General features: G+C 35.8%; 1 protein-coding gene across 1 annotated transcript in view; it reads right to left on the reverse strand.

The window, feature by feature from the left end:
- The window catches only part of RALGAPA1 (Ral GTPase activating protein catalytic subunit alpha 1), a 301,694-nt gene that overhangs the window by 29,715 nt on the left and 244,045 nt on the right, over positions 1-27,934 (reverse strand). The window contains exons 38-40 of the mRNA XM_017858547.1: positions 26,559-26,714; positions 4,476-4,634; positions 2,592-2,719 (exon numbers count right to left, since the gene is read on the reverse strand). Of these exons, the coding sequence (XP_017714036.1) occupies positions 2,592-2,719; positions 4,476-4,634; positions 26,559-26,714 (443 nt within the window). The remainder of the gene's footprint in view (positions 1-2,591; positions 2,720-4,475; positions 4,635-26,558; positions 26,715-27,934) is intronic.

The raw sequence follows: 27,934 nt of genomic DNA on the forward strand, positions 1-27,934 counted from the left end.
AAGGTCAGAGAGTAAACATCCTTGATGAAGCTAACAAAGTGGATAAAGTTTATGAGTAATAACCTGTATATTCCACATAAGATTAGCTACTGTTCTAGAGATATTCAAGAGACAACAAACTGAAAAGTATACTCCAATAAGCAGATTAAAACTACAAAGCTTTTATGGAAGTACAGGTTGAGTATCCCTAAGCTGAAAATCTGAAATCTAAAACGCTCCAAAATCTGAAACTTTTGAGCTCTGATATGACACTCAAAGGAAGCATTCATTGGAGGAGTTCAGATTTCAGGTATTCAGATCAGAAAGGTTCAATTAATTGGTAAGTACAATGAAATTTTCCAAAATCCCAAAAAATCTGAAATCTGAAACACTTCTGGTCTCAAGAATTTCAGAGAAGGGATATCCAACCTGTATTACAATGAGATAAAATCAGAATAATAAAATTTAGAAAACTAGATTAGGAAAGTAAGAATTTGTCAGTAAGCACCTTGTTTTGTTTAAAGGAAAAAGATACTGTATCTAGGGAATGATGCTGTAATTCCTAAAAAAGGCACATGGTATGTGTGGGCCTTATAAATGGTAAGCTGTGAGTATGGGTTTCATGAATCATAGTTTATTCACATCTGGTGAAAAGACTCAAGATTCCAGGCCCCAAAGGTAAAGGAAATGAAACTGATTGCTGGCTGAGCTCAGCAGGGTTCACAAAAACTCAAGGGTCTTCTTGAATAGTTCCTCCTGATGCTTCAAACAAACAACAGACAATATAGTCTTCAAAACAATCTTCAGAAACAATCAACAGACTGTATAGTCAAAGACAAGTGACTTAGAAATAAACTCGCTATGTCCATACTACTCACTGCACTTGCCTACTGAAATTTCTTTTCAATTGATAAATCTCTATTTAGTGGTTGTCTCCAAATTATACTTTTGTTAACAATTCAAGGTCCATTTTAGTCCTTATCGTTTCACTAAAATGACTACTTCAAATATGAGTTTTCAATTTAAAGTAAGTGAAGATATAAATGCTATGAAAAAGAAATACCACAGAAATGTCATTAAGCTTAATCAGTGTAACATACCATGATCCACCTGCAATTCCATTTCACTGTGTCAGAATACATGAGAAATTACAGAGTAATCAGATTGCTTAAGTCAATTTTCATCAAAAGAATAAAATGTACATGGTAGACTACTAAGTTAAGATAATAAATCTATTTCATGTGGACTGGAACATAAGATATTTTAAAAAACCTTCCTTTAAAGCTTATCATTTACAGTTTATTATAAAAAATAAAATGTCAAATCATATAAAAAAAGCATATGAATTCATTTTAGAAAGGAATATCAGAAAACAATTTAAAATTTAAAACTTTGTGTATGTTGTGTGCCAGGCACTGTTTTAAGAGCTTTACACATACTGACTCATTAGTTGTCATAACATCATGAGCTAGATATTCTTATCATTCTCATTTTATAGACAAGAAAACTCAGGCTCAAAAAGGTTAAATAATTTTCCCAAGGCTACACAGCTAAGAAAGCATGGCCAGCATTTGAGTTTAGGCAATCTGGCTCTGGAAGTTACGCTCTTAAATATTCCACATCTTCTCATATCTCCATGTCTCTGATTATGTTGTTCCCTCTGCTTGGAAAGCTCTTAGGCTCATCCACCTGATTAACTCTTATTTGTCCTTCAAAATTGCTACAATCCTCACTTTTTCGGAAGTGTTTCCTGACAATACCACCCCATCCAGGTGAAAGATCCCTTGTTACTATACTTCTGGAATACCTGCCCATATCTCTATTAAAACATGTATGCTGAACATAGTATGTTTCCCCAACTAGATTGAATTATTTGCAAAGACTGTTTTGATTATTTCTGCAACTCCAGAGTAGTAGAGTACCTGACATATAATGAGACTCTAATTAACCAAAAGACTAGTACTAATTAAAAGTATGTAAAAGAGGGCTGGGCACAGTGGCTCAGGTCTGTAATCCCAGCACTTTGGGAGGCCGTGGGCGGATCACCTGAGGTCAGGAGTTCGAGACCAGCATGGCCAACATGGTGAAAACCCGTCTCTACTAAAAATACAAAAACTAGCTGGGAATGGTGGTGGACACCTGTAATCCCAGCTACTTGGGAAGCTGACGCAGAAGAAGTGCTTGAACCCCGGAGTCAGAGGATGCAGTGAGCCAAGACCACACCATTGCACTCCAGCCTGGGTGACAAAAGTGACACTCCATCTCAAAAAAAAAAAAGCATGTGAAAGAAAATATATCATTCAAATATCATAACTGCTCCAACATTGGGGAGGAACTCCACCACCTATACATCAATAAATAGGGAATCAGGCTGGGTGCAGTGGCTCACACCTGTAATCCCAGCACTTTAGGAGGCCGACCGAGGTGGGACAATCACTTGAGCCCAGGAGTTTGAGACAAGCCAGGGCAACATAATGGTACTCCATTTCTACAAAAATTAATAATTAAAAAAACCTTAGAAAATAAAAGGCTTTAACAATACATAAGAAATATTTACCTTTGTGAGTAGACATACATTAGAGTAGAAACCATTACGTTAAAAAAAAGGATACAAGTTTTGATACAATGGAATCAGCGATTTCAGAGCACGGCTTGCATTTATAGCTGTTGCTCTAACCATAATGGGTAGAACCTTTCCATTCACAATAGCACCATCAAAAAGGGGACCAAAGAAGGGAACCTGATTGAGAAATCAGAACATAATTTTATATTCAAATTATAGACAGATTGTAAATAAGAGCAATCAAGACACTTTGTATCTAAAAGTATTTTGCTGCTTTTTTAGTTCCTCCTTCAGTAAAATACTATTTGAATTCAATTCTTTTCTGTGATGCGTCACTCATACTAGGACAATAAACAAAAAATGCCAAAGGTTTATACGGTGTCTATTCAAAAGAACTATGTTCTTCATGTAACTGAGTAAATAATTTACACACTTAGCCAATTTTCAAATTTTACTAGTTTCAATTGTGTACAAAAAGTCAACACTATAGCCTAGAAGTTACTTTTCATTATTTTCTGTGACACTAGCTTTACTATAGAACCTAAAACCCTTATTCCATAGTTTACTAGAAAAAAATCTATGTTTTGATAATTAAATGTTATTTTTGTGAGGTGACTCACTCACGGTTTCAAAACTTAGAAATTCTGTTTGAATAAGGTTGGCACAAATGGCAGCTGAAGGCAAGAACACAAGCTCTGGATAAGATGGTAAATATTTTAGATTTTGCGGTCACACGTTCTCTCTGTTGTATATTCTTCAATTTTTTTTTTTTTTTTTTTTTTTAACTCTTTAAGGCTGGGTACGGTGGCTCACGCCTGTAATCCCAGCACTTTGGGAGGCCTGATCACCTGAGGTAGAGAGTTCGAGACCAGCCTGACCAAGATGGTGAAAACCTGTCTCTACTAAAAATAGAAAAATTAGCTGGGCATGGCGGCAGGCACCTGTAGTGCCAGCTACTCGGGAGGCTGAGACAGGGAACTGCTTGAACCCAGGAGGCGGAGGTTGCAGTGAGCTGAGATTGCGCCACCGCACTCCAGCCTGGGCAACAGAGCGAGAGCGAGACTCTGTCTCAAAAAAACCAAAAACCAAAACAAAACCAACAACAATAAAAAACGTCTCTTTAAAAATGTAAAAAACCCCAAAACCAAAACTGAAACATTCTTAGCTTGTGGGTTGTATGAAACCAGGCTATGGGCCACAGTCTGCTGACCTCTGGTTTAGGTGAACCCTGAAGAAACCTAAGTTCATACATAAGAAATTCATACATGAGAAACTTAATGCAATTCAAGGAATTCTGAAGATTCATAATCAATTGTCAAATGCAGGTTTTCTAGAAACTGAAGAATTCAGTTTAAAAAAGGGAAGGAACACACCAAAATACTACCAAACTTTTATTATCCTGGAAGAAAATATTTCTGCAATAGTGTGTTTGAATTTTATGGTGTATATATAAGACATCCAACTATAGGATAGGTGACTGAACCATTTGGCTTATTTTTTTCAATTTGTAGAATCCTCATTTATTGACATGACTAATAATCATGTAATCTTAATAAGATGTAACAACTAAAAATATAGGAATCATATATTCCTATTCTAAAGGAAATGTTACTTCTTACTATGTTTTTTAGGAAACTAATTGTTCTCTTAATAAAAGGTAAGTCCTTTTTGAGCTTGGTACAAAGGAACTTTCACTCTGGCACTACCTAGCCAAATCCCCAGTTTGAACACAGTTTCTTGCTATTTATTCTGTTTTAGCTCCTTCTGAACCAGGCTTAGGCAATCCATGTAGCTACCAGGGTCTATGTTACATTTACCCTCACTTTTGCAACTTGATGCCTACTCCAAATTTTATTCTGTAATATGGAAAGAAACCAATGAACCCCTATAGAACCAAAATCTATTATTAAAATGGAAGATAAGGAGTTCTTACCTCTGGTTTTTTCATTATCTGAATACTGAACATGTGATTTTTCATTGGATATATTACAATAAGGACATCACCAAATTCTGTGGGAATAATTCCTCTCCTGTAGTCTCTAGTATGCTCTGACCAAACAATGTGCACTTCATCATTTCCCAAATGTCTCAACTGGAAAAACAAGAAAATAATTTATACGGCTTTAAAAGCTCTTTGAGTACAGTCCTACAGTCACATACAACATAAAAAGGGGAAAAACGAAATTAAAAAATCGTTAAATTGCGCTTGATCAGTTTTACATATGAAACACAAACATTCAAAAATATTAGGAAACACTGCAGAAGACCAGACAATTTCAATTGTCAATAATCAATGGGAAACAGATAACTTAGATTTAAAAAGATTCACACACAGCCCAAACACTCTCCTTAACCAGCAACTGCACCAATTCTCCACTAACAGATCTTTTAAAAGATTGTTTTAAAAAAAGAAGTAAATAACTCATAAATTGGATAATCCCCAATTGAGTACGAGAAAGTTGATTATATTTGGTTTAACAAATTTATTTCCAGGTTTTCTTTGCCTATGAAACTCAAAAATTCTTCCAAATAGATGTCTTGAGAATTGTTAGACCCTCAAGATGTTATTTAAATGTTTGTGGTGCTTGCTTACAAAAGTGTTTCTGGCAATCAGAGAGAGTTAACATTATGATAATTAAAACTGTAAAAACACAAAACATTCAGAAGTTGGATTTCTGATAAGGTATTAAAAAATGAACTTAACGCCCTTTAGTCTTGAGTTTTCTTCAGAGAGAATGCTATAGAACAATGCATTTTATTATAAAATTTCATTATACTAGTACATTTATTGATTCTGCTACTGTGAGCATTTGAATTGACTTTTAGTGCAGATCTTACATGGGATTTCCATTAGTTTCAGATAACTAGACACACGGCAGGTGGAAAGGTTTAGAAGAGTAAACCTGGGATAACTGTCATCAATATTTACGCTATCATCTAACATACGGGCAATTTCTATTTCAGAAATATGTCATTTATTTTGGCTTAAGGATGAACATAGGGTAGGAAAAAGAACTTAAAATATGACTTAAACAAAGAGAGGAGTTAAGTCCAATTAGTGAAAGCCTCTCTTCTGTCACTCCTTAATCCTGGAGTAACTCCTTATATACATACACAAGTTGAATAATATAAACGTGTGGGACTTGGGCTTTGTGACATTTTTAAAAAGCAAAAAAGATTACACAACTCAGAAAAGCCATGGCTTCATAATTTCATTTTTTAATCAAAATACTTTAAAAATATCCTTCCTATACAGCCATCCCCATGTGTCAGCTTCCCTAATAGGTTTATGTTAACTGAATACAAAAGAAATGTGAAATAAATTTAACCAGGAGGGATGATCCAATCTAATTTTGATACATTAATGTCATATGCTGTACATGTTACAATAGCAGCCAGATCTAATACTAAGCTCCAGGCTATACTGAGATTTCCAAATGGCAGATTGTTCTAAGTGATATCAAGTATAATTGAAGTAATAAACGATAGTAAAAGCTGAGCACACTGTCAGGAAGAATTTAGGTATTTACTTTTTAAAATTAAATGAGTTAGGTAAGGAAAGACAAGACAACTGAAATAATGCAGGTCTCAATTTACAGAAAATTCCTTTTATTTATCTGCTACATTAACCCTTGAACTCTTGCCAAAACTATCTATAATTTCTAGTGCCCACTTATCTAAAGAAACGAGAAAAAAGGGCAAGTGTACTTTTATTTTATAACTGAAGCTTGTTCAAATATCTTCTGTATGATATTAAAAGTCTGTTAAATAAGTTTAATGGAAAAGAGCAACATATTTTTGCCAAGCTCTTGTAATGAAGATTTCTGGCATAGAACCATGTACATAACGAAGTCATTCTAAATACGTTCAAACATTTTAAGGGAAAAGCTTAATGAAATCCCTTATCATTTACATTCAAATGCTAAAAAAGTAATTATTTTAGGCTGTTATAATGAGGCATGTTTTTATATCTTTAAAATCTATTATATAGTAATTAGATACAAATTGAGAAATTGCTAATCATTGCTATGTGTCTTGGGAATTTTTGAAAGACTACTGAAAGAATCAATTTTTAATGATTAAGCATTAATAGAAATTTCAGGCATATGTATGTTTGACATACTTTATATATTATTTAATATTGATTTTATGTATTTCTATCTCTATGGACTTACAAGATTGTGTCCTATGGGGCAGGGTGTGGTGGCTCACACTTGCAATCTGAGCACTCCAGGAGGCCGAGGCAGGCGAATCACCTGAGGTCAGGAGTTTTGAGACCAGCCTGGCCAACATGGTGAAACCCCGTCTCTACTAAAAATACAAAAATTAGACAGGTGTGGTGGCACACACCTGTAATCCCAGCTACTCAGGAGGCTGAGGAGGGAGGATTCCTTGAAACTGGGAGGTAGAAGTTGCAGAGAGCTGAGCTCATGCCACTGCACTCCAGCCTGTGCGACACAGTTAGACTCCATCTCAAAGAAAGAAAAAAAAAAGATTGTGTCCTATGGATAACCAGTAGGTTTTGCTATACTCCAAAACCACCGAAGAAGTTGCTACCTACATGTTTATTGACCCAGATGCTAATTCATTTCTGAAATAGAGTAGAAGACTTCTGTACATGGGATAGGTCTGTTAAAATGATTGGCAACCAAACTACTCTTCTAAATTTCTTTCAACTGCTACTGAAGTTATTTTGGAACTCAAGGTATATAACATAGGCTACAGATGACTATTATTAATTGAAGAAGACAAAGCAGCTAAATGAAATTCAACATGTGTACAAGTGAAGTCCTCAAATACACTAGAATGTTAATACTGGAAGAGACCTTAAAGTTCTAATTTCCCACCCAACACAGAAGCTTGTGCCACCATATACCTGATAAGTAGACACCCTGCCTCTGCTTGAATACTTCTAAGGTTGGGGATTTTATGAATTCACAAATCAACCCATTTCTTATTTATTTATTTTGAGACGGAGTTTCACTCTTGTTGCCCAGGCTGGAGTGCAATGGTGCGATCTCGGCACGCTGCAACCTCTGCCTCCCGGGTTCAAGAGGTTCTCTTGCCTCAGCTTCCCAAGTAGCTGGGATTACAGGCACCCACCACTATGCCCCGCTAATTTTTTATTTTTAGTAGAGATGGGGTTTCACCATGTTGGCCAGGCTGGTCTTGAACTCCTGACCTCAGGTGATCCACTGGCCTCAGCCTCCCAAAGTGCTGGGATTACAGGTGTGAGCCACCGCGCCTGGCCCCCATTTCATTTTTAAAGAGCTACAATCATTAGAACATGTTAATACTAAGCTAAAAATTGTCAAACTGTCTTCCAGATGCTAGCTCTTCCAAAATGAGTCTTACCAAATAAATCCAATCTGTATTCTATATATTATCTTTTCCGTTATCTGAAGATCAGTCTAATATACATCTCACCTTTCCTTTTCCAGGTTAAAAGGGTTCTTCTTAGCTCCTCTTAACAAACATATTCATTATCTTGGATTACAGTTTCAGTTTACTAATGTTTCTATTAAACTTGTGTATGGAATAGAATACAGTATCAACACACGCTCTGGACAATACAGTAAACCCACAATGGGGCTGTTTCTTCCTTTGGTCTGTTCAATAAATTACTTTCTTCATTTTAAAAGTGATGGCTCAAATGGAACTTGTAGTCAATTCAAGCTTCTAAGTCTTTTTCTTACGAAGTTCTTTTAAGCAGGTACAACTGACTGCTAGAACTAAAGGAGGATTTCGTAATTTTCCCTCGCCAGGTTCAGATTATCTTTAAGCCTATGAAGGTCTATTGTTAACCTGACTCTGCTATTCATGTGCTGGCACTCTGCCAGATTTGGGCTATCCTTAAGTTCAAATTCCAGTGTCTTCATTTACATTTTGGACAAAAATGTCAAATGGGACAGGCTTGGTTAAGAGCCTTATAGCAAGTCATTACAGGCTTTCCTCCTGGTTAAAAAAATCCACATCCTATATTTATTAAAGGTATTTATTAAGTCCTTACTGTTTGTGACAATTCATTAAATTTCCACAACAATACTAAGAAGTAGTAATAACCATTATTATCCCTATTTTTACAGGTGAGGAATTGAAGCTTAAAAGGATGAAGTAACTTGCCTAAGGTCACAAACAGTAAGTGGCAGAGCCAGGATTCAAACCCAGGCAGGCTGGTTCCAGAACCTATACTGTAACCACCTCCCTATATTGCTTCTTGTTAAATAATTAATTTATGTGCTATGAATATGATTATATAATCATTCATGAATATACTTACCAAACTGTTATGAAGACCACATTTCTTCAACTTGTCCACAAGCAACTTAAATGCTTTATTGCAATCTATGGTTTTCCCTAATCTAGTAATCCTATTAAAATAAATTAAGTTATTTTGATGTGATTTGTTATGGTGAACTCATGGTGGCTCCTAGTGATCACTACACTTCATTATCTAAGTGCTCACAAACCATCTGTTTAATAATCCTATTTTGCCAGGCACTGACATGAAGCTCATGAATGTTGGTTAATTTCTATAGTCTATGGCCTGCTCCGTGTTCTTTTGTGAAAATCAGATGTTTACCCATTGCTACAGACTGAATGTTTGCATCCTGTCCACCCCCCAAATTCATATCCTGAAATCCTTACCCCTCAATGCGATGGTAGTGGAAGGTAGGGGACTCTGGGAGGTGATTAGGTTATGAGGGCTCCTTTATAACGGATTAGTGTCCTTACAAAAAAGACCCCAGAGAGCTTACCTGACTCTTCTGCTATTATATATAAGGTTACAATGAGAAGATGGTCATCTGTGAACGAGGGAGTGGTCCCTCACCAGACAATGAATCTGTGAGCATCTTGATCTTAGATTTCTCAGCCCCCAGAACTGTGAGAAATAAATTTCTGTGGTTTATAAGCTATTCAGTCTATGGTATTTTTGTCATCTCAGCCTGAATGGACTAAGACATTCACCTTATGGCAATGAACTCATTCTCCATGATTACCAACAGGAATTCCAGAGTCAATTCTAGATTTCCTCAGTGCCATATAATATCATTTATCTGGGGCTGAAGACTAGAATTCTTATAAAGGAACTGTATTATGTCTCTCACTAAATCAGCTTATCCTCCTGACTTCTCCATTTGTGTTAAAAGTACCTAACAACTAATTATAATCACTCAGGATTAAAACCTGATACTCTTTTAGTCTTTTTTGATTCCCTCTATTTTCCTTACTACATCTCTAATGAGCTCATTTTTTAAAAAAAGTACTATATTCCTTTTTTGTACTTTCCTTCCTATTCCTCTACTGCTGTCCTAGATCACATGCTACTCATCCCATATACCGTACATACTAATTCATGAGGTCTTAAAAGTCTTTTCTCTCTTCCTTCCCTCCCTCCTTCATATCCACCTTCTTTCATTCAAATAATGAGAGCTGACCAAATGCTAGCTTTTGCAGATGCAACAATGAGTAAAAACAGACATGGTCTCTGCTCTCGAAGCTCTGTGTACAGTGGAGGAGCCAGAGTAAAATAACAATACAATAAATAAATAAATAATTTAAAAATACAAATGATGCTCTAAAAATTAATATACTTTTCTGAATACAAATAACAAAGGACATGGATCTATAATAGCTCTTGAACTAAAAGCTGAAGAATATACAGAAGTTAATTAGGTTAGGCAGTTACTTCAGGAGATAGGGGTATATATGTAGAAACTAACTTAGTATTCTTACTGCCCCAAGTCCCCATTCTTTCCCCCATCTTTCAGGCACTCACACTCAGTAAAACACACTCTATGATATATCCCTCAATCATGTGAGAAAACATGCTTTAATATACTTTCTAGCAGTCATACATATTTTCCTACATTCACTTGCTGTTTAGATTATTCATTTTTAGCAATTGGGAAAAGTTTCTTGAAAACAACAGGCACAGCATCCAATACTATGCCTAAGCAGAGTGGGCATTCAATAAATACTGGTGACTATTGAAAAGATACTTAAGTTGCATTTTTTTCCTATCATTACCTAGTACATAGCATAAAAACAGAACTATCTGCAGTTAATGGCATTTATTTAAATATGTCACTTTGATAAGTGTGTCACTAAGACAAAGGTGTCTATAGATCTTTTGATTTGTGGCTATGGTAGCTGTGGTAATTCACTGAACAAACATTTGTTAAATGCCAATAGGCCTGGTACTAGGTGCTGGAGATATAGCAGTAAGCAAAAGAGACAAAGTCCTTGTTCTCATGACCTGGATATTCTAGTGGGAGGAGTCAGATAAGCATATACAAAAATAAACTAGATAAACTTACACGGTGATAAATCTATAAAGAAAATAATATAGGGTAATGTGATAAAGTTCCTGAGTAGAAGGGGGCTTATTTAGCTAGGATGGTCTAAAAAGGTCTTTCTAAGAAACTGTCACATGAGTTTAAGAACAGAACAATTAGAATGAGGAAGTCTGATAACGTGGATAAAAAACATTTCAAACCGAGACAGTAGTAAGTGTACAGAGCCCTTAAGATGTGAATGAGTTTGACATGTTGGAAGGTTAGAATGACAGTCAGTGAGACCAGATTATGGTAAATGAAAAGGAAAAAGACAGGAGATGAGATCTAGAGGTAGGCGGCTGGTGGGGCCAAATTACGTAGGACCATAGTGAGGAATTAAAGAGTTTTATTCCTGGCCGGGTGCGGTGGCTCACGCCTGTAATCCCAGCACTTTGGGAGGCTGAGGTGGGCGGATCATGAGGTCAAAAGATCGAGATCATCCTAGCCAACATGGTGAAACCTTGTCTCTACTAACAATACCAGAACTGGCTGGGTGTGGTGGTGCATGCCTGTAGTCCCACCTACTTGGGAGGCTGAGTCAGAAGAATCACTTGAACCCAGGAGGTGGAGGTCGTAGTGAGCAGAGATTGCACCATTGCATTCCAGCATGGTGACAGAGCGAGACTCTGTCGAAAAAAAAAAAAAAAAAGGAAAAAGAAAAAAAAAAAAAGAGTTTTATTTCCTATACAATGAGAGGCCTCTGCTATCTCACCCACATAACATTTACTGTGGTGAGATAAACTTGGACTGAACCATTGATATTTTCTGTTTTGTCAATTCTCTATTCTTGTCATCAGGAGTATATATGCAAAAATTGGAGTTAGGGGCAGTTTCTTCTATAAGGTTGTTATATTTGGGACTCAAACAATGAGTATAATTTCACACAATTTATTAAATATAATCCTAACTTCACTTTTACTAAAATAATGAAAAAATTTAAAAATTATTCCTTAAATTTGTTTTTTGAACAAATTCATTTTCCAGACTATATTTAGTATATAGTTCTTTGGAAAGTATCTTATATTTCTGTCCAAAATAAAGAAAAACAGATTTAAAATAAAAAATCAGACCAAGCAGCACTACAAGGTTCATTTATTTGCACAACTATTGTGACTAAACTTCAAGACAGAAAATGAAACACTTTCCATTACACTAATAGTAATTCAGAGGAAATGGACTTAAATAAAGTGCTTCTTTCCCCCTATTTTGGGGGGTCCAGGAAATGAAAGATAGACTAGAGAGTTCAACTAAGTATGTTACAATTATCTCAACTTGATCTTCATCAAACTTCTAAAAGGATGATTCAGCTACCTATGAAGCAGAGTATCAGCAAGTGGCTAGAACAAGGAGACAGAGGAAATGAGAGAGGCTCCTGTGAACACTTTACACCAATGCTTGCAGCACTTTTGATTTTTAGGGGTGAATACACTCAGCTAAGTGGAAATTATTTTTAACCATTTTCCATCAATCTTCCTCAGGTAGAGATAATTTATAGAACAGATTGCTTGGACTGGGGTTATATCAGGATTTTTATATGGTGGTACAACATTTCTAAGAGAAACTTAGCTAAACTGAATGTTTGGCTAATCTGCTCAAGAAGTATAGTCTATGTTATAAATATTCTACTGCTACTGTCTTGAGCCTTGAAAAAGCTTCTCTTCACAAGAAATATAAACGCTACATTTAAATAGGTCCAAGGATATTTACTTCTCATTCTGAGAAAATAAAATGTTTGAAAATAATTTACAAATCACATACTTTAAATAAAAAGTCAGAACTAAAATTAGTTTCTATAAAATAGATATAAATGATTTTATCCTACCAAGTTTAAAGCAAAGGACCAGAGTCATAAATAATTCTAGCTTGCCAGAGGCATGGCTATTTCTTTATACTGACTGTCGACTATCTAATTTAATTAGAGGTATTAAACTCCTTGCTGAGGTCAACAAGCCTTACTTCCTCCAATATTATACTTCAACCAGTGCTCATTAATGTGTCTACTGAATGGATTAACACACCTAAAGATATATGTACAAAGGACAGGGGGGACAACCTAATGATATCCAATTGTTCATTTATAATAGGACACATGTTCTAGGCCTCAACTTATTACCACTAATGTGGAATTTATTAAATTCAGGAGAAAAAATACCAATACAGAAAGTGATTTTTTATCAAGGACAACCGGTATAAGACAACTGGCTTCTATGATTAAGTTTAAACATTTAACCTATCAAAAATAAAGTGATACCAAAATAAAACTAAAATATAAGCCTGCTACTTAGAAAAACCTCATATACTAGAACTCTGAGGAACAGATTAAGGCAAGAGTCATTAAGTATAGGGAAATGGGAAACATCAGCATACAGAGAAATCAATGTTTATAAGGTTTTAAACAATTTCTATGAAAAGAAGGTTTAGGCTAATTACACTGAATTATGAGATCAAATAAAAATTCCCTTTCTGTTGGACTTAAAAGTTGCTATTGTTTCTTGGAGAATGGCAGTGTCAGGAGGTATATGACCACATTTTTCATACATATAGAGCTTAAGCATTGCTTTAATCTAGTTTGACACTGACAAAGTAAATATTACTTAAATCGATTTAAATTACTACTAGAGAAAATAAGACATTTCTCCAAAGAGTATATACAAATGGGCAATAGGCACATGAAAAGATGTTCAATATCATTAGAAGGAAAATACAAGTCAAAACCACAACAAAATATCATTTCACACCTACTACTATGGCTATAATTATTTTTTTAAAACAGAAAATAACAAGTGTTAGCAAAGATGTGGAAAAACTGCAACACTTAGGCATTGCTGGTGGAAATATAAATTGATGTGGTTGCTAAAGAAAACATCCTGACTTCTCAGAAAGCTAAACATACAATTACTCTATGACCACAGCGATTCCACTCCTAGCTATATAGCCAAATTGAAAACAGGGATTCAAATAGATATTTGTATGCCAATGTTCACTGCAACATTGTTTACAAGAACCAAAAGGTGGAAACAACCCAATTCCAGCCACAGATGAATGGGTAAACAAATTGAGGCATATACTTGCAACAGATTTTTAATCAGCTTTAAAAAGGAATGATGTTCTGATGTATGCTACAACATGAATGAATCTTGAAAACATGCTAAGTTTAAAACAACCATGGTTAATAAGCTATGGGGCTCTAATGGAAAAAGTAGACAACATGTAAGAACAAATGGACAAGGTATGTAGAGAGACGGAAATTTCAGGGAAAAAAATTAAAGAAAAAATGCTAGAGTAAAAAAAAGCACTGGAACAGAAATTTTAAAATGTCTTTGATAGGCTCATTCACAGACAAGACACAGCTGAAGAAAGAATCTCTGAGTTTCAAGATATCTCAATAGCAACCTCCAAAACAGAAAAGCAAAGAGAAAAAAAGACTTATATTCAAAAGAATATACAAAAACTGTGGGACGACCACGAAAGATGTAAATACATGTAATGGGAATACCAAAAGAAGAAGAAAGAGAAAAAGGAACAGAAGCAGTATTTGAAGCAATAATAACTGAGAATTTCCCCAACTTAATGTCAGTCATAAACCCAGATCCAGGAAGCTCAGTGAACACCAAGCAGGGTAAATGTCAAAAAACTATGCCTAGGTGCATCATATTTAAACTCAGAAAATCAAGGAGAAAGAACAAATTATTCAAAGAAGCCCAAGGAAAAAAAATCGTACCTACAGAGCAGCAAAGACAAAAATTACTTCTGATGTCTCAGAAATTACATAAGCAAGAAGAGAGTTGAGTGAAATATTTAAAGTATTGAGAGAGAAAAAAAATACCACACACCTAGAATTCTGTACCCTGTGAAATTATCCTTCAAAAGTGAAAAAGAAATAGACTTTCTCAGGCAAACAAAAATTGAAGGAATTTGCAGCCTGCAGACCTACCTTTCAAGAAATGTTAAAACAAGTTCTTCAGAGAGAAGAAAAACATATATGTCAGAAACTTGGATCTACATCATGAAAGGAAGAGCATGACAGAATGAATAACTGAGGGTAAATGAAAACTTTTTTCTTAGTTGTAATTGGTTTAACAGAATATAGTTTAATAATAACAGCAATGTATTTGAATATATGTGCTCATATTTATATATATAGGCTTATATATACCTAAAATAAGTGAAATGAATGACAGCAATGATACAAGGGATGGGAAGGAGGGATTAGGAATATTGTGCTATCGCAAGCAGTACAATATAATATAAGCAGTACAGTATAATTTTTTTTTGAGACAGGGTCTCACTTTGTCACCCAAGCTGGAGTGCAGTGGCACAATCATGGCCCACTGCAGCCTCAACCTCCCCAAGCTCAGGTGATCCTCTCACCTCAGCCTCCCAAGTCGCTGGGACCATGGGGATGCACCAGCATGCCTGGCTAACTTCTGTGTTTCTTGTAGAAACAAGATTTCACCATGTTGCCCGGGCTGGTCTTGAACTTCTGGGTTCAACAGATCTGCCAGCCTCTGCTTCCCAAAGTGCTGGGATTACAGATGTTAGCCACTGCACCCAGCTGGTATAGTGTAATTTGAAAGCAGACTTGTAACTTAGATTAACTACAAATGTATAGTGTAAACTCTATAGCAATCACTAAAAAGTTAAAAAAGAATCATAACTGATATGTTAAGAAAGGAGAGAGAATGGAATCATATAAAATGCTCAATTAAAACAAGAAAAGGCAGAAAAAGTATAAAAGACAAAAATTGGAACAAAGAACAAGGGCAACAATAGAAAACAGAATACAGTAGACAGAAATAGAAAACAGTAAAGAATATAGTAGGTATTAATTCAACTATATTAATAATCACTTCAAAAATCAATGTTATACCAATTAAAAGATACGGTCAGAGTGGAGCTAAAAACATATTGTTTACAAGAAAGCCACTCTAAAGACAAATATAGACTAAAAGTAAAAAGATATACCATGCTAACACTAATCAAAAGAAAGCAGGAATAGCTATAATAATTTCAGACAGAACAGACTTCAGAGCAAGAAAGTTATCAGGGATAAAGAGGAGCCTCATATAATAAAGGAGTCAATCCTACAAGATGACATAGCGATCCGTACATTTAGGTGCCTAACAAAGCATCAAAATGCATCAAGCAAAAACTGACAGAACTTCAAACTCACATGGAACATTCACCAAGATAGACCGCATTTTGGACCATCAAACACACCTTCGGAAATTCAAAAGAATAGAAATCATAAAATGTCTGCTCTCAAACAATGGAATTAAATTAGAAATCAGTAACAGAAAGATAGTTAGAAAACCCCAAAATACCTGGAGATTAAACAACATACTTCTTAAAAACACATGGGTCAAAGAAGATATCTCAAGAGAAAGTAAGAAACATTTTGAACCAAATGAAAATGCAAAAGTTCTGGAAAGAGACAGTGATGATGGTTGCAAAACACTGTGAGAGTACTTAAAGCCAATCAATTAGTTAAAAATGATTTTAAAAATAGTTAAAATGAAGTTATTCTCTAATAAATCTAGTGCATAAAAGTTTCACCATTTCAGAGTGCAACTTTACTTAAAACTCAATCACTTTTTTTGTATAAGGTATAAGGAAGGGATCTAGTTTCAGCTTTCTACATATGGCTAGCCAGTTTTCCCAGCACCATTTATTAAATAGGGAATCCTTTCCCCATTTCTTGTTTCTGTCAGGTTTGTCAAAGATCAGATGATTGTAGATGTGTGGTATTATTTCTGTTCTGTTCCATTGGTCTATAACTCTGTTTTGGTACCAGTACCATGCTGTTTTGGTTACTGTAGCCTTGTAGCATAGTTTGAAGTCAGGTAGCGTGATGCCTCCAGCTTTGTTCTTTTGGCTTAGGATTGTCTTGGCAATGCGGGCTCTTTTTGGGTTCCATATGAACTTTAAAATAGTTTTTTCCAATTCTGTGAAGAAAGTCATTGGTAGGTTGATGGGGATGGCATTGAATCTATAAATTACCTTGGGTAGTATGGCCATTTTCATGATATTGATTCTTCCAATCCATGAGCTTGGAATGTTCTTACATTTGTTCATGTCCTCTTTTATTTCATCAAGCAGTGGTTTGTGGTTCTCCTTGAAAAGGGCCTTCACATCCATTGTAAGTTGGATTCCTAGGTATTTTATTCTCTTTGTAGCAATTGTGAATGGGAGTTCACTCAAGATTTGACTATCTTGTTTGTCTGTTAATGATGTATAGGAATGCTTGTGATTTTTGCACATTGATGTTGTATCCTGAGACTTTGCTGGAGTTGCTTGTCAGCTTAAAGAGATTTTGGGCTGAGATGATGGGGTTTTCTGAATATACAATCATGTCATTTGCAAACAGGAACAATATGACTTCTTCTTTTCCTAATTGAATACCTTTTATTTCTTTCTCTTGCCTGACTGCCCTGGCCAGAACTTCCAACACTATGTTGAATAGGAGTGGTGAGAGAGGGCATCCCTGTCTTGTACCAGTTTTCAATGGAAATGCTTCCAGTTTTTGCCCATTCAGTATGGTATTGGCTGTGGGTTTGTTGTAAATAGCTCTTGTTATTTTGAGATATGTTCCATCAGTACGTAGTTGATTGAGAGTTTTTAGCATGAAGGGCTGTTGAATTTTGTTGAAGGCCTTTTCTGCATCTATTGAGATAATCAGGTGGTTTTTGTCATTGGTTCTGTTTATGTGATGGATTACGTTTATTGTTTTGCGTATATCGAACCAGCCTTGCATCCCAGAGATGAAGCCGTCTTGATCGTGGTGGATAAGTTTTTTGATTTGCTGCTGGATTTGGTTTGCCAGTATTTTATTGAGGATTTTCACATGGATGTTCATCAGGGATATTGGTCTAAAATTCTCTTTTTTTGTTGTGTCTCTGCCAGGCTTTGGTATCAGGATGATGCTGGCCTCATAAAATGAGTTAGGGAGGAGTCCCTCTTTTTCTATTGATAGGAATAGTTTCAGAAGGAATGGTACCAGCTCCTCTTTGTACCTCTGGTAGAATTTGGCTGTGAATCCATCTTGTCCTGGACTTTTTTTGGTTGGTAGGCTATTAATTATTGCCTCAACTTCAGAGCCTGTTACTGGTCTATTCAGGGATTCAACTTCTTCCTGGTTTAGTCTTGGGAGGGTGTATGTGTCCAGGAATTTATTCATTTCTTCTAGATTTTCTAGTTTATTTGCGTAGAGGTGTTTATAGTATTCTCTGATGGTAGTAAACTAGTTCAACCATTGTGGAAGACAGCGTGGCGATTCCTCAAGAATCTAGGACTAGAAATACCATTTGACCAAGCCATCCCATTAGTGGGTATATACCCAAAGGAGTATAAATCATGCTGCTATAAAGACACATGCACACTTAATGTTTATTGTGGCACTATTCACAATAGCAAAGACTTGGAACCAACCCAAATGTCCATCAATGATAGACTTGATTAAGAAAATGTGGCACATATACACCATGGAATACTATGCAGCCATAAAAAAGGATGAGTTCATGTCCTTTGTAGGGAGATGGATGAAGCTGGAAACCATCATTCTGAGCAAACTATTGCAAGGACAGAAAACCAAACACTGCATGTTCTCACTCATAGGTGAGAACTGAACAATGAGAACACTTGGACACAGGGTGGGGAACATTACACACTGGGGCCTGTTGTGGGGTAGGGGGAGTGGGGAGCATTAGGAGATATACCTAATGTAAATGATGAGTTAATGGGTACAGCACACCAACATGGCACATGTATATATACGTAACAAAGCTGCGCATTGTGCACATGTACCCTAGAACTTAAAGTATAATTAAAAATAAATAAATAAAAAAATAAAACTCAATCATTTAGCAACTCTTTTATTTTATTTTTTTGAGATGGAGTCTCGCTCTGTCACCAGGGCTGGAGTGCAGTGGCGTGATCTCGGCTTACTGCAACCTCCGCCTTCTGGGTTCAAGCAATTCTCCTGCCTCAGCCTCCCGAGTAGCTGGGACTACAGGCGTGCACCACCATGCCCAGCTGGTTTTTTGTATTTTTAGTAAAGACAGGGTTTCACCATGTTGGCCAGGATACTCTCAATCTCTTGACCTCATGATCCATCAATCTCTTGACCTCATGTTCTGCCTGCCTCGGCCTCTCAAAGTGCTGGGATTACAGGCATGAGCCATCGTGCCCAGTCAACAACTCTTAAATGGTGCTATCATGCCTAAAATTTGTCTTATTTGCTATGATAAAGGATTATTAAACATCCATTTCAGATGCTTCTTTTAAAGTAATTAAGGACCCTTGTGACTATTTTGAGGGAAACAGGCATCTTATTTGACATTTCTACAAAGGTCACAGGAGTAAAGTATCAAGTGCCATATAATTACCAAGTTTAATACAGTGAAGTAAAAATATCGTGACATAATTTTCTTTAATAAAAAAGGCATTTTAATAGAAAATAATCTAGTTTGTTCCACTCTTAGGTTTTCAATCTAAGATACTATTAATTTTTACAAATTAAAACCATGATGAGATAGCCTATTAGAATGACTATTATCAAAAAGACAAAATGTAATGGCAAGGATGTGGAAAAAAGGGGACTTTGGTACATAGGTGGTGGGAATTTAAATTAGTACAGGCATTATGGAAAACAGTACAGGGGTTCTTCAAAAAATTAAAAATTAGAACTATCATTATGATCCAGCAATCCCACTACTGGGTATATATCCAGAGAAAATGACATCAGTGTGTCAAAGAGATTATCTGCATGCTCACGTTCAGTGCAGCCTTATTCACAATAACCAGGATATGGAATCAATCTAAGAGTCCACAATTTGATGAATGGATAAAGAAAATGTGGTACAGATGCAAAATAGAACACTATTCAACCCTACAAATGAAGGAAATTCTGTCATTTACAAAAACACGGATTAACCTGGAGGACATTATGTTAGGTACATTAAGCCAGGCACAAAAAGACAATGCATGATCTCACTTTTAAGTGGAATCTAAAAAAGCTGAACTCATAGAAAGATGGAGTACAGTAAGTCCTCACAATGTCATCAATAGGTTTTTGGAAACTGCGACTTTAAGCAAAACAACATATAGCAGGCCTTCAAATAATGTCATATCCTTCATAGTTTCATTATAAGGTTGACGATAAAATACAATTGGTTTCATTATATGTCATTTTCCTTAAATGGAGAGAGTCAGTGCTTATGAGGAAGAGTTTGAAATTGGAGAGAAGCTGGTCAGGGGACACAAAATTTCAGTTAGGAGGAATGGGTTAAAGAGAGCTATTGCACAACATAATGACTATAGTTAAGAACAACATGCTGTACACTTGAAAATTACTAAGAGAATAGATTTTAAGTGTTCTCAGCATGAAAAACTGGTATGTGAAGTAATGCATATTTTAATTAGCTTGATTTAGCTATTCCACAATGTTTACATATATCAAAATGTGTTGTATACCATAAATACATACAATTTCAATTGATCAATTAAAAAAATAAATGTTTAAAAAATAAATATATGAGAAATATACTTAAGACAGTCACTACTGTAGGACAGTAGAATAGTAATATATTATTAATTTTACAGTCTGCATTGGGGTTTAAAAGTTATGTCCACGAAGCCATGATTAAATTTATTTAGTTAGTTAGTTAGTTATTTTTGAGACAGTGTTTTACTCTGTCACTGAGGCTGGAGTGCAGTGGTGCAATCTTGGCTCATTGCAGCCTCAAGTTCCTGGACTCAAGCAATCTTTCTACCTCAGCCTCCAAATAGCTGGGACTACAAGCATGCACCACCATGCCTGGCTAATGTTTTTTGTAAGGACAGGGTGTCATTATGTTAACTAGGCTGGCCTCGAACTTTGGGCTTGAGCAATCCTCCCACCTTAGCCTCCCAAAGTACTGGGATTACAAGTGTCAGCCACTGTGCCTGGCTTATTTATCTTTTCACGCTATACTTACAATTGTGTCTACTTTGGGTATGATTTATTTTCAAAGAGATTTAGGATGAATTCCTGGAAAAAATGGTTTACGTGAAGTTTTAACAAACCTTCACTTTATTCCAATCCTATTTAACATCATATACCATTATCAGTATTGATGTCTTATCTCGTACTTCTAAAAAGCATATGCCAAGAAATTCTGTAGCAAACTTTTTACTGAATATGCTTTCCTAGACTTATTAATTACCTCTACCCCACCACTCATTGCAATCTAAATAGTGCTCATATATTAGTTTTCCTAGCTATTATCCATTTATTAGGCAATTTCTAACAATACTCTAAAATCTAAACAAAAGGCATAAAAGGTAGTTGATACAGTTTGCCTTTGTGTCCCCAACCAAACCTCATCTTGAATTGTAATCACTGGGTATTGAGAGAGGAACCTGGTGGGTGGTGATTGGATCATGGTGGCAGTTTCCCCTATGCTGTTCTAGTGGTAGTGAGTTCTCATGAGAGCTGATGGTTTTATAAGTGTTTGACAGTTACTCCTTCACATGCTCACACTCTCTATTGCCTGCTGCCACATAAGATGTGCCTGTTTCCCCTTCTACCATGATTGTAAGTCTCCCGAGCCCTCCCCAGTCATATGGAACTGTGAGTCAATTAAACCTCTTTTCTTTATAAATTACCCAGTATCAGTATTCTTTATAGCAATGTGAAAACAGACCAATACAGTAGTCAATCAAATCTTATAAAAGATTTGTAAAGAGTCCTAAACTTCCTTTCAAAAACAGTGTGTTAATAACCCTGTTTCAAAGCTTATTAGTGAAGTACGAAGAGCTTTGATATCAGACAACAGAGTATCAAGTGAAATGGCTGATCATATTCAGTTGGTTACATTTAGTAATAGTTTTAGATAAACTGAGGACAGGATTTTCAGTAAAACCCTGGGGCAAAAACAAACAAACTGAGAAGAAAGAGGAGGAGAAGGAAGAGGTAAAGGAGAAATGTTGGGTAAAGTTTTACTTTTAAAAACATTTCTCACAAAACCAAATATGAGTTGAATACATACAACTGTACTCTGAGGTTATCTCTGTAGCTACAATGACTTTTCAATGGCTGTGTGAGCTACAGCAAAATGGTGGTGTAAATTTTAAGTTGTGGACCATGAATATCATTCTACGATATCCCTTACAGATTCTAAGGTAGCAAGATTTATTTCAATTAAATACCACTTATTTGCTACATTAGTTTTAGCCCGAATGTATGGGATACAGCATGTTATATTTTAAGTGCTATGTATGTATGTATGTATGTATGTATGTTTTTCTGAGACAGGGTCTCACTTTGTCACTCAAGTTGGAGTGTAGTGGTGTGATCACAGCTCACTGTAGCCTGGACATCCCAGGCTCAAGCAATCCTCCCACAGTAGCCTCCTGAGTAATTGGGACTATAAGCACATGCCACCATGCCTGGCTAATTTTTAAATTTTTGGTAGGGGGTCTTGCTATGTTACTCAGGCTGGTCTCAAACTCTTGGGCTAAAGCAATCCTTCCACCTTGGTCTCCCAAATTGCTGGGATTACAGGCATAAGCCACCACACCTGGCCTGGAATAATTTCTATTTTATTTTTTCTTCTCCCTCAATCAATATAAACATTCTATCTGAGTCCATGTACTAAGGGCCTTGAAATATAATTTTACCAATGTAAACAAACACAGAAATCTTTCAGTTTGTTATATCCCTTGATACGGTGTGGCTCTGTGTCCCCAACTAAATCTCATCTCAAATTGTAATCCACATGTGTCAAGGGAGGAACCTGATGGGAGGTGACTGGATTATGCGGAAGGTTTCACCTGTGCTGTTCTTGTGATAGAGAATGAGTTCTCACGAGAGCTGATGGTTTTAAAGTGGCACTTCCCCTTTGTTCGCTCTCTTGCCTGTAGCCATGTAAGATGTTCCTTGCTTCCCCTTTGCCTTTGCCACTATTTTAAGTTTCCTGAGTCCTCTCTAACCTTATGGAACTGTGAGTCAATTACACCTCTTTTGTTTAAAAATCACCCAGTCTCAGGTAGTATCTTTATAGCAGTGTGAAAACAGACTAATATATCCCTATTTTCTTGAAGGTAAATCCTTTGTTAAGACTGTAACCAATCAGAAATGAAAGTGAAGACATTACAACAGACACTTCAGAAATAAGAAGGATCATAAAGGACTATTATGAACAACTGTATGCCAACAAATTGGATAAACTAGAGGAAATGGATAAGTTTCTAGAATAAAACAGCTTACCAAAATTGAATCAGGAAGAAACAGAAAGTCTGAACAGACCAATAACAAAGAGATTGAAGAATTAATTAGAAACCTTCAACAAAAAGTCCAGAACTAGACAGTTTCACAGCTGAATTCAACCAAACGGTCAAAGAAGTATTACCAATATTTAAACTCTTACAAAAAATAGAGTGAGGGGGAATACTTCCAAACACATTTTATAAAGCCAGCATCCCCTCAATCCCTAAGCTAGACAACGATACCAGAAGGAAACAAAACTACAGGTCAATTTCTCTGATGAACACTGATGCAAAAATCCTCAATAAAATATTAGCAAACTGAACCAATCCAACAACATATCAAAAAGATTATACATCAAGACGAAGTGGGATTTATCCTTAGCATGCAAAGCTGATTTAATGCACACAAATCAATCGATGTGATACATCACATTAACGGAAAAAAAACTATGCGATCATGTGATCATCTCAATTGATGTAGAAAAAGCATTCAACTAAGTCCAACATCATTTATTGAGTAAAACTCTTGACAGTTTAGGTATAGAAGGAAAGTTCTTCAACACAGTAAAGGTAACTTATGAAAAACCCTTCACTAACATTATAAGCAATGAGGAAAAACTGAAGACTTTTCTTTTAACATCTGATACAGGGCAAGGATGCCCACTTTTGCTGTATCTATTCAAGATAGTACTGGAAGTACTAGCAAGAACAATCAGACAAGAAAAAGAAATCTAAGGCATCCAAATCAGAACAGAAAAAGTGAAATTATCTTTATTTGCAGATGACATGATCCGCTATGTAGAAAGCCTCAGAGATTCCATGAAAACAGTGTTACAACTAACATGAATTCAGTAACGGTGCAGGATACAAAATCAACATACAAAAATTGCTAGCAGAAAGCCTCAGAGATTCCATGAAAACAGTGTTACAACTAAGATATGAATTCAGTAATGGTGCAGGATACAAAATCAACATACAAAAATTGCTAGCAATTCTATATACAAATTATGACTTAGCTGAAAATCAAGAAATGACTTAGCTGAAAAATCAAGAAAACAATTTATGATACTATAAAAATACTCAGAAATAAATTAACCAAGGAGGTGAAAGATTTATACTCTGAAAACTATAAAACATTGATGATAGAAATGTGAAACACAATGAAATGGAAAGATATCTTGGATTGAAATAACTAATATTGTTAAAATGTTCAAACTACCCAAAGAAATATACAAATTTAATGGAATCCCCATAAAACTCCAATGGCATTTTCACAGAAATAGAAAAATCAATTCTAAAATTCGTATGGAACCACACAAAAAAACCTCAAATAGCCAAAGCTAAACTGAGAAAAAAACCACAAAGGGGCATCATATTCCCTGATTTAAAATTATATTACAGGCTGGGCACAGTGGCTTACGCCTATAATCCCAGCACTTTTGGAGGCCGAAGAGGGATTGCTTGAGCCCAAAAGTTGGAGACCAGCCTGGGAAACATGGCAAAACCCCATCTCTTCCAAAAATACATAAATGAGCCAGCACGGTGGCGAGTGCCTATAGTTACAGCTACTCAGGAAGCTGAGGGAGAATCACTTGAGCCCAGAAGTTGAAGCTACAGTGAACTGTGATTGGGCACCACTGCATACCAGCCTGGGTGAAAGAGTGAGACCCTGTCTAAAAAGAAAGAAATATTACATTATATTATATTATATTATATTATATTATATTATATTACAAAGCTACAGTCATCAGAATGGTATGGTACTGGCATAAAAACAGAAGCATATGCCAGTGGAACAAAACAGAGATCCCAGAAATAAATTCAAACGCATACAGTAAACTAATTTTTCACAAGGGCACCAAGAAGATCAACAGGGAAAGGATAGTCTCTTCAACAGGGTCTTGGGAAAATGGCATTTCCACATGGAAAAGAATAAAACTGGATCCTTATCTTACACCATATACAAAAATCAACTTAAAATGGAGAAAAGACCAAAATATAAGAACATGAAACCTAGAAGAGGATATAGAAGAAAAGCTCCTTGATACTGGCCTTGGCAATGATTTTTTTGGACATCACATCAAAAGCTCAGGCTACAAATGCAAAAATAAATAAATGGTACTACATAAAACTAAAAAGCTTCTGCAGAACAAAGGTAACAGTCAACAAAATGAAAAGGCACCCTACAGAGGGAAAACATTTGCAAACTGCTTATCTATTAAGGGATTAATATCTAAAATTTATAAGGGTCTTATAAGTCAATAGCAGAAAAATAAATAACCTGATTCAAAACTGGGCTAAGGACCTAAACAGACAGTTATTCAAAGATGACATAAAAATGGTGAACTGGTATATGAAAAGGCTCAGCAATCACATTAATCATCACAGAAATGCAAATTAAAACCACTATGAGATATCACATTATACTCATTAGAATGCTACTGCCAAAAAGGTAAGAGATAACAAACATTGGTAAAGATGTGGAGAAAGGGGAACACTAGCACACTGTTGGTAGAAATGTAGACTGTACAGCAATTATGAAAAAAAAGGAGGTTCTTAAAGAAATTAAACATAGAACTACCATATTACCTAGCAAACCTTTTTCTGGGCATATACTCAAAGGAGACTAAATCACTACCTCCTCAGGATATCTGCATTCCTATGTTCACTGCAGTATTATTCACAATAACCAAGATATGCAAAACTGTCCATCAATGTACAAACTGATATGTGGTATTATGCATACAATGGAATATTATTCAACCTTAAAAAAGGAGATTCTGCAACTTCCTACACATGAATGGACTTGGAGGGCATTATGTGTCCTAAGTGAAATAGGCCACACACAGAAAGAAAAAATATTGCATGATATCACTTATATGTGGAATCTAAAAAAAATAAGGAGAAAACATACAGAGATAGAGAATAAGACTGGTTACCAGGGGTGGAGAGGGGTATGAAATGGGGACACGGAGCTCAAAGGATACAAAGTAGTCAATATGTAAGTTGAACAACTCTAGGGATTTAATGCACAATAAAAATTGTACGGTATTTGGGATTTTGCTAAATAAGTAGATTTTAGCTGTTCTTGTCATACACACACACAAAAAAGCTAGGTGAGCTGATAGATATGCTAATTTGCTTCAATATAGTAACCATTTTATTATCTATATGTATTCCACAACATCATGTTGTAAACCCTAAATACACACAATAAAGTTTTAAAAAAGACTGCAACCTTTAACCATATCATTGTTCCATGAAGAAAACATAGTTTGCTATACAGCCAATCTATTTTCAAGACAGCACTGGGTGGAGTGGTGTACTATAACCAGAAACAGTGCTTGATCTCAATTTCTTACTTACGTATTTTAGGTATTAACTGCCTCAATTATGAGCATTTTAATTTGAAAGCACTTCTCAGCACTTACTTTTTTGGTCAAAGAATCATCAGAATCAGAAGGCATCCTTGTTGACACGTGAAATATTACTTCTACTGTAGAGGTAGCAAAATATGGAGTGGTCAATCCAGTGCTTTTGTTTTTTTGTAGTCCTCCCATAAAACCACAATGGTTTGTAAGATTTACCTAGAAGTAATGAAGAGCCACATAAATTAATTAAACAAAACCCAAACACAGTACTGAGAAAGACTCAAACTTCTTGCTTCAGAAAAAAAATTGGGAACAAAGTCTTTTGCGTGTTATCAACCAATACTTAATCTAGAATTGTTAGAATTGATTTGTTTGTACTGGTACTTCTTAAGTATTGAGGATCTCTAATTAGTAGGAGTTAACTAGGAAAGGTATCAACTGCTGTGTACTATGCATCTTTTGTTAGCCTACTAGGTGTTAATGGTAAATTATAAAGGCTGTCAGAGAACACCAAGGCCAGGGAGAAAAAAATCAAGTATGGAAATAGTTTGGGGAAAAGTTAAAACAGTAATATCGTTTGACAAAATGATTAATTCAGTGTGTTGTATTTACTTATAAAACTGGCTTCCTGATCTGTTAGTACTTATCACAGTCCACAACAATTAGAAATGCAGAACTACAGTTTAATTACATTTAAAAACAACAAAGTGATCTGTAAAAGATTTTAAAACAATTTTATTTTCTGATTATAAATATAATACATGTTAACATCAGGGTTGTTGCACTGGATGATATTCCCCGGATCTGTGTGATGCACAGAAGCCAATTTGTGTTCATTGCAGAAAATTAGGGAAATAAAGGAGAAGAAAAAAAATTAAAAATCACCAGTATTTCCCTACTTAGAGAAAACCATCTGTATATATACTTTACAATAAAAATATGAGAATAACAGGTAAAATGGAGAATTACAAAAAAAATCCCTGCACCATGTGAACTGAACACATCTCAAATATCATTATCAGTTACTAATGGGTGAATACATATATGATTGTTAGATTTTTATGCCATTACTGTAAGATTACCTCAATCTCTTTCAGTTTAAAATTTACTTTTAACTCAGTAATACACTTACATAATTAAAAATTTTAAAGTATTAAAAAAGCAGTTCGGGGCAGAGCAAGATGGCCGAATAGGAACAGCTCCAGTCTCCAACTCCCAGCACGAGCGACACAGAAGACCGGTGATTTCTGCATTTTCAACTGAGGTACTGGGGTCATCTCACTAGGGAGTGCCGGACAATCGGTGCTGGTCAGCTGCTGCAGCCTGACCAGCGAGAGCTGAAGCAGGGCGAGGCATCGCCTCACCTGGAAGCGCAAGGGGGAAGGGGATCCGTTTTCCTAGCCAGGGGAACTGAGACACACAACACCTGGAAAATC

Source organism: Rhinopithecus bieti, unplaced genomic scaffold, assembly GCF_001698545.2.
Source record: "Rhinopithecus bieti isolate Rb0 unplaced genomic scaffold, ASM169854v2 scaffold_2435, whole genome shotgun sequence".
In the NCBI taxonomy this organism is placed as follows: Eukaryota; Metazoa; Chordata; class Mammalia; order Primates; family Cercopithecidae; genus Rhinopithecus; species Rhinopithecus bieti.